At 41.2% G+C, this 8,562-nt stretch overlaps 1 protein-coding gene across 1 annotated transcript; it reads left to right on the forward strand.

Annotated features, from left to right (window-relative positions):
• Positions 1-3,199: 3,199 nt before the first annotated feature.
• Positions 3,200-4,216, forward strand: LOC121445057 (Y-box-binding protein 1-like). Its single transcript, XM_041647037.1, has one exon. It carries the CDS (start codon positions 3,200-3,202, stop codon positions 4,214-4,216), a length of 1,017 nt encoding a protein of 338 aa, XP_041502971.1.
• Positions 4,217-8,562: the final 4,346 nt, after the last annotated feature.

Below are 8,562 nucleotides of genomic sequence, written 5' to 3' on the forward strand. Positions count from 1 at the left end.
GTTTTTATTTTCTTCCAGTTTCTTTATAAGGTGGATGACATTGAAAGATTTTCCTATGCCCAATCATGCCTGCATTGCTGGGCTGAAGCCCACTTGATCATGGTGAATGATTCTTTGGATGTTTTATAGATTCTCTTTACAAGCACTTTATTGAGTATTTTTGCATCTATGATCATGAAGAAGATTGGTAGAGTAATTCTCTTTTTGTTGAGACTTTGTGTGGTTTATGTATAATGGGTATAATGACCTCATAAAATGAATATGGAGATATTGCTTTTGTTTTTATTTTTGAAATAATTTGAGGAGTAATGGTGTTAGCTTTTCTTTAAAAATCTGATAGAATTCTGTGTTGAAATCACCAAGGGTAGCTGGCCCGGGTCTGAAAAAGCATGGGATAAAACCAGACTTGCTGAACATAGCAGACAATGAGGACTACTGAAAACTCAAGAACAAAGGCAATGGGTTTTTGATCCTACTGCACGTACTGGCTTTGTGGGAGCCTAGGCAGTTTGGATGCTCACCATACTAGACCCGGATGGAGGTGGGTGGTCCTTGGACTTCCCACAGGGCAGGGAACTCTGACTGCTCTTTGGGCTGATGAGGGAGGGGGACTTGATTGGGGAAGGGGGAGGGATATGGGAGGCAGTGGCGGGAAGGAGGCAGAAATATTTAATAAAGAAAGAAAGAAACCATCTGGACTTGGAACTTTTTAGTTGGTATACTTTTAAATGTTGCTTCTATTCCTTGAGGGTTATAGGTCTGTTTAAATTACTTATCTCATGTTGATGGAAAGTGGGTACATGGTTTACATAGATAAAATTGTCTATTTCTTTCAGATTTTCTATTTTGTGTAGGGAAATTTTGGAATAATGACCAATGATTCTTTCCCTTTCCTTAGTTTCTGTGATTATAACTCCATTTTGATTTTTGCTTTTGTTAATGTGGATATTCTCTCTGTGTCTTTTAGTTAGTATGAATAAGGATTTGGTTTTCTTGTTGATTTTCTCAAAGAACCAACTTTTGTTTAATTGATTCTTTACATTGCCTTCTTTTTTTCTATTCTGTTTATTTCAGCCCTGACTTGATTATTTCCTGCTGTCTACTCCTCTTGGGTGTGGCTGCTTCTTTTTGTTCTAGAATTTTCATGTGTACTATGAAGTCACTGGTATGAGAATTCTCTCATTTCTTTATGCAGGCACTTAGTGCTGGGAACTTTCCTCTCAGCACCACGTTCACTGTGCCCCATGAATTTGGGTAAGTTGTACATTCATTTACATTGAATTCTAGGAAGTCTTTCATTTCTCTCTTACTTCTTCATTGACTGGGTGGTTATTAAGTAGAGAACTGTTCAGTTTCTCTGATTTTGTAGGTTTTCTGATGTTTCTGTTGTTGTTGAAACCCAACTTTAATCCATGATGGTCTGATAGGTGACAGGGGTAACTTCAGATTTCCTTTATTGTTGAGACTTTCTTTGTGACCAAGTTTGAGGTCAATTTTGGAGAAGGCTCAATGAGGTGCTGAGAAGAAGGAATATATTTTTATGTTCGGGTGAAATGTTCTGTAGATATCCAGTAGGTGAATTTGAGTCATAACATCTGTTAGTTCCATTTTTTTCTCTGTTTAGTTTCTGTCCTAAAGACCTGCCCACTGGTGAGAGTGGAGTGTTGAAGTTTCACACTATTCGATGTGTGATTTAAACTTTAGTAATGTTCTTTTGTAAAAGTGAAAGTCCTTTATTTGGAGCATATGTGTTCAGAATTGATCTGTCATTCCGGTCGACTTTTCCTTTAATGCATCTGAAATGTCTTTTACCATCTCCTTTAGTTAATTTTTCTTTGATGTCTATTTTGTGAGCTATTAGAATAGGTACACCCGCTTGCTTGTTAGGCTCATTTGATAGGAAAAGCTTTTCCCAACCCTTTATTCTGAGGCAACTTTTGATGTTGAGGGGGATTTCTGGAATGCAGGAAAAAGACCTGTCCTGATATCACATCCATATTTTAGCCAGTGTCTTCTTATCAACTAATTGAGTACACGGATGTGGAGAGATATTAATGACCACCGACTGTTTCTTCCTGTTCTTATACTGGTCATGAAGGTCATGGTGGAGTGTGTGTGTTGGTGTATGTGTGTATGTGTATGTAAGTGCGTGTGTTCGCATTCATGTATGTGTGTATGTGTGTGTGTGTGTGCGTGCATGTGTCCATATACTCCTTCTATGGATTTTGTCAGTGTGAGATTTTCTATTTCCTGTGTTTACATGGGTGACATCAACTTCCTTGGGTTGGAGTTTCCTTCAGCACCATCTGTAGGACTGGGTTTCTAGAAAGATACTTGTTTAAATTTGACTTTCTCAAGAAATGTTGTATTTGATCCATCGATGAAAGTTTTACTGGGTTTATTAGTCTGTGCTGGTATCGATAAGCACTTATTATCTGCAAGAATTCTGTCCAGACCATTCTGGCTTTTAACGTCTCCATTGAGTTGTCGGTGTGATTCTTATATATATGCCTTTATATTTTACTTTCTTTTTTTTCTCTTGCAGCTTTTAATATTTTTTCCTTATTCTGCAACTTTAGTGTTTGTTTATTAGGTAGAGTGGGGACATTCTTTTCTGATCCATCCTTTTGTAGATTTGAAAGCTACTTGTATTTTTATAGACAAATCCTACATTAGGTCAGGAAAATTTTCTATGATTATGTAAAATGTATTCTCTGAGTTTTGGGGCTGGGATCATTCTCCTTCAATACCTATTATTCTTAGTGTTGGTCTTTTCATGATGTGAGATTTTCTGGATGTTTTCTGTTAGGAATTGTTTAGATTTAAGATTTTCTTTGAATGATGAATCCATTTCCTCTTTCTTGTCTTTATTCGCTGAGATTGTCTCTCCCATTTCTTGTATTCTGTTGGGGATGCTTACATCTGTGTTTCCTATTTGTTTACACAGATTTTCCATTTCCAGAGTTCCCCAGGTTTGTGTTTTCTTTATTGTTTCTATTCCAATTGTCATGTCTTAAATAGTTTCTATCATCAGTTTGTATTTTTCTTGAATTTTTTGTCCTTTTGTAAGGGATTTGCTGATAACCTCTAATTTTGTGGTTGTCTTTTCCTTGGTTTATGTAAGAATGTCGTTCTTCTCTCCTTTAAGGGACTCAATCCTCATGACAAAGCTGGTTTTACGATTAATTTCTTGAAGTCAATGGACACCGCAAGTAGACAGCTGGCCCCAGAGAGCCCCGAGAGCACCACCGAGGCTGCTGACCTAGTCACCAATCCACCACTGGAGGAGACACAGCAGTCCCTGCAGACTGAAGTCACCACTACAGCAGCCATTACCAGTGAGGCGAAGACCCAGCAGCCAGCTGATGCCCCTGATGCCATCCTCAGGGCTGTAGATACCAAGCCTGGCTCTATGAGCAGCAGCGCAGGCAGTGACATCCCAGGCTGTCTCACACCAGCAGTGCCGGCCATCAGGGAGAAGAAGCAAATCGCAGGGAAGGTTTTGGGCATAGTTAAATGGTTCAATGTCAAGAAGGGTTACGGATTCATCAAGGTAAATGACACCAAAGAAGACATATTCGTCCACCAGTCTGCCATAAAGATGAATAACCCCAGGAAGTACCTTCGCAGGGTAAGAGACGGAGAGTCTGTGGAGTTTGATATTGTTGAAGGAGAAAAGGGTGCAATGGCGTTAAATGTTACAGGCCCCGGTGGAATAGAAATTCGAGGTGGTAAATATGCATCAGAGCATAACCAGTATAGATGCTATCGAGGTTGTAGTGGTCCTCGACGTAATTCCCAGCAAAATTACCGGAATAGGAAGATTGGTGGAAGGAAGGAGCAATCAGAATGCACTCATGAAGGCCAAGCTCAACAAGACCAGCAAAGACAAGTGATGGAGGGTGCTGGCCAACAAGGTACAAAAGGGAGAGGTGTACCAGTGAGACCGGATAAGTATCGCAATTACAGACCACAGTTCCGCAGGGGCCCACCTCGCCAAAGACAGCAAAGACAGGACAGCAATGGGCACTATGAGGAAAATCAAGGGGAGGAGACCCAAGGTCAGCAGCCACCTCGACGTCATAATCACTGCAACTTCAATCACCAACAAAGACGCCCAAAGAAGCCACAGAGTGGGAAAGAAAGAACAAAGGCATGTGATCCACCCTATAAGAATCTGTCTGCAGCCAAGACCAAGCAAGGCGTGACTGAGTAAATGCCGGGTTACCATCTATACCATCACGTGGTCTGTAAATTCAAGAAGAAATGGAGATGAAATACCAAGAATAACGAATGAACATCAAGGGCTTTCTTTGGACAGTTGACCGGATACAATAGAAATATCAGCATTAACTATGTAGCATGTCTTACCTAACAAATGTGTTGTGTATTTTTAATTTGGTGTTTCTCAATACACCTTCAATGTTCTTTAAATTATGCCAACCAACTGCAAACACCTCTAAATAAAGGTCTTAAATACTAATGCCAAAAGATCAATTCTTGTGCTTAGGCTGTTTTGGAATATCAGGGCATGCTGTACTGGAATGGCTGGGCTCTGGTGGTGACATAGTGCCCTGGGCTTCTGGTGGGGTAGGGTGTTTCTACCTGGTTTTGAAGGAGTGGGCCTGATCTGTGGGTATAAGAGATTGAATGTCATTGGCCCCCATAATCTCATGGTGAGTGGCATTAATACAAGGGGTGGCATTGTTGGAGTGACTTTGGCCTTTTTTGAGGAAGTGAATGTTGTCACTGTCTGGTGGGCTTTGAGGTTTTCTATGCTCATGATACCACCCACTTTCTCCGTCAACTTATTGTTATCTGCAAGAAGTAGGAGACTAAGTCACTGTCTCAGGGACAGGGCTACTCCAGAGTTTGCTGTCAAGATCAGATGTGGATGCACTTGGAGTTCATAGCTGAGAGAAGCTACTTCTAATCCTCACAGTGGAAAGCAGGGCCATAAGTCTGAGCTTTTCACTGCTAACAGTGAAGAAAAATCATATTCATAGAAAGTGAACAAATATGCAGGAAATATGACTCAGAATGTAGAAAAAATACATTACAATGAACAGATATGTACAACTGAAGCCATCAGGATTCTGAAGTCTAATGCATTTTTAAAGGAAAATTCAGTAAGAAAATAAAGAAAAGAGGGTACTCCCTAACACTACCACTGAGGCAGGTGGAGAAGCCACTCCATAGAGAAACAACTCTAACCACCCAGGAGACAGGCTCTAGTTTATTCTGTACCCACATTTGAGTGACCTTAGACTTTGATCTCAAATTTGGTTTACCTTGAATTCCATGTTCCAACGTGGCCACTTGCTCATCATGTTTTTATAATACCAGAAGAAAGAATAGTGAAGAGCAAAGCCATTTTGTAATGCATTGGAAGAAATATGTCTAGTAATTGCAACAAAGTGGGGCAATCTGTGCTATGGGCCTGAGCTGCCATCTAGTGACACTGGAAGCCCCTAACTTGGTGCTATCCACTGGTTTGTTAGTACATTTCCAAGTCACTGGCCAGTCACAGGATGTGAGGTCACGCAGAGGGCTGGTCTGTGAATGTCTACCATGGAGGATAAAGATATCCCAAGACAAAGTGTGGTTGAGCCGTGAGCTGCAGTGTCCCAAAATCTCCACTATCACAGAAATTATAATCAGTAGGTAGACGTGCAGAAGGTTCAGAGTAAGCTGCTGTTCTTCTAAGAATTTTTGTTCTCAGGAGAGAACTGATCCCGAGAATCTCTACACTCCATTCTTGTTGCTGGGATACCATAATATTCAGATTTAATTTTTTTTGTTTTGTGAAACATGGTTTCACTGTGGACCTTTGAGCCTATCCTGAAACTCTCTCTGTGTATATCAGGCTAGCCTCAGACTCACAGAGATTCATCTGCCTCTGCCCCCCAATTGCTGGGAATAAATGCCTGGTCTACTACTGACTGGCTACATTCAGAACTATTCATTCTCCAGGTTGCAAACACGCCCCCATGCAGTGCCGATGTGAATGGCTGACCTGAGAGCAATGTGGATTGACTGGTGGTGGTGTGGATGCAAGTGTACTTAGGCAAACACTGAGGGATGCTGGGAAAAGAACCCTGGGGTCTCCAAGATGACACACAAGTGAAGCTGTTGGTCTCAAGGCCTTTTGCCACCAATGACAAGCTCAGGTTGATGGTAGAGACCCACATGGTATTAAGAATGGAAACAACGACCAGGTGTTTTATTCTGACTTGTCCATGTTCACCATGAGAAGCCCGCAGGCATGAATATAGGCACACACACAGACACATAGATACACATGGTGACAAATATTTAAATAGATAAGTAATTGTAGTGTGTTTGAGGGGCTAGGGGAAACTTTATTTCACTCTGAGGTTATCTGACAAAGTTGGGAAATTGAATGAAAAGAGTTTGGGAGATTAAGCAGCATGAACACATACAGGTATTTTGTATTTGGCCCAGTGGAAAATCATCTGTCTTCCCACAGAGATGGCTACATAATTGTCTCTGTTCTGATGGATGTGCTCATTTCCAGGGGTATTGTAGTTATGAAATGGGTTTGTTTTATAATACTAGGTCCAATTTCATATTAGGTTCCCAACTTAACATTATTTATTATTTATTTATTCCATTAAAACATTTACACTTCCTTCCATACCCTTCCATATTCCACACTCCCTCTTCTTCCTCCCTCTCCCTCCTTAAGAAAAGGCAGGGAACCCTGCCCTGTGGGAAGTCCAAGGCCCTCCCCCCTACATCCAGGCCTAGGAAGCTTTGCATCCAAACAGACTTGGGTCCCTAAAAGCCAGTATATGCAGCAGAAACAAGTCCCAGTGCAATTATCAATGGGATCTCAGTCAGCCCCCATTTTTAGCCACATTTAGAGAGTCCGGTTTTATTGCATGCTCTTTCAGTCCTGGTCCAGCTGAATTTTGTGAGCTCCCATTAGAACAGGCACTGTCTCAGTGGGTAGACCAACCCCTCCCGGTCCTGACTTACTTGCTCATCTTCTCCCTCCTTCTACTCTTCAACTGGACCTTGGGAGCTCAGTCCATTGCTCTGATGAGGGTCTCTGACTCTATCTCCATCCATTGCCAGATGAAGATTCTATGGTGATATTCGAGATAATCATCAGTGTGATAGTGGGGCAAAGCCAGTTCAGGCACCCTCTGCTCTGCTGCCCAATGACCTATCTGGGGACATTCCCGTGGACACCTGGGATCCCCTCTAGAGCCAAGTCTCTTGTCAACCCTAAAATGGATCCCTTAATGTAGATATCTTCTTCCCTGCTCCTATATCTGCCCTTCCTCCATCTCCACCCTTCCACTCCCCCAAGCTCTCTCCAGTCTTTCCTTTCTCCCTTCCCTCTCCCCCTCTCCCCTTCTTCCAAACCTACCCCCACCCTCCCTCACCCCCATGCTCCCAACTTTTGCCCAGCAATCTTATTTGCTTCCAATTTCCAGGAGGATTTATATATGTTTTTCTTGGGGTTCACCTTCTTATTTGGCTTCTCTAGGCTTGCAAACTATAGGCTTAATGTCCTTTATTTATGACTAGAGTCCACTAATGAGTGAGTACATACCATATTCATCCTTTTGGGTCTTGGTTATCTTACTCAGAAGAGTGTTTTCTATTTCCAGACATTTACATGCAAAATTCAAGATGCAATTGTTTTTTACCGTTGAGTAGTACTCTAATGTGTATATACTCCACACTTTCTTCATCCATTCTTCCATTGAGCGGCATCTAGGTTGTTTCCAGGTTCTGGCTATTACAAATAATACTGCTATAAACAAAGTTGAACAAATGCTTTTGTAGTATGATTGTGCATCACTTGGGTATATTCCCAAGAGTGGAATTGCTGGATCCTGAGGTAGGTTGACTCTCAGTTTCCCGAGAAACCACCACACTGATTTCCAAAGTGGTTGCACAAGTTTGCAATCCCACCAGCAATGAATGAGTGTACCCCTTACTCCACATCCTTTCCAACACAGACTATCCTTGGTGTTTTTAAATTATTGAGACAGGCGTAAGAAGGTTACTCAAATTTGTTTTTATTTGCATTCCCCTGATCGCTAAAGAGGTTGAGCATGACCTTCAGTGTCATATAAATAAACTGAAAGAAAAACCATATTATCATTTCATTAGATGCTGAAAAAGCATTTGACAGATTCAACACCCCTTTATGATAAAGGTCTTAGAGAGGTAAGGGATACAAGGATCATATCTAAATATAATAAAAGCAATAAACAGCAAACTAACAGCTAATATCAAATTAAATGTAGAGAAACTCAAAGCCATTCCACTAAAATCAGGAACAAGACAAGGCTGTCCACTCTCACCATATCTCTTCAACATAGTGCTTGAAGTTTTAGCAATAACAATAAGACAACATAAAGACATCAAGGGGATTTGAATCGAAAAGGAAGAAGTCAAACTTTCGTTATTTGCAGATGGTATGTTTGTATGCATCAGTGACCCCAATAACACTACCAGAGAACTCCTACAGCTGATAAACACCTTTAGTGATGTGGCAGGATACAAGATCAACTCAAAAAA

The sequence above is a fragment of the Microtus oregoni genome, unplaced genomic scaffold, assembly GCF_018167655.1.
Source record: "Microtus oregoni isolate MIOR12 unplaced genomic scaffold, Mior012 000155F_ref0000269, whole genome shotgun sequence".
Lineage (NCBI taxonomy): Eukaryota > Metazoa > Chordata > Mammalia > Rodentia > Cricetidae > Microtus > Microtus oregoni.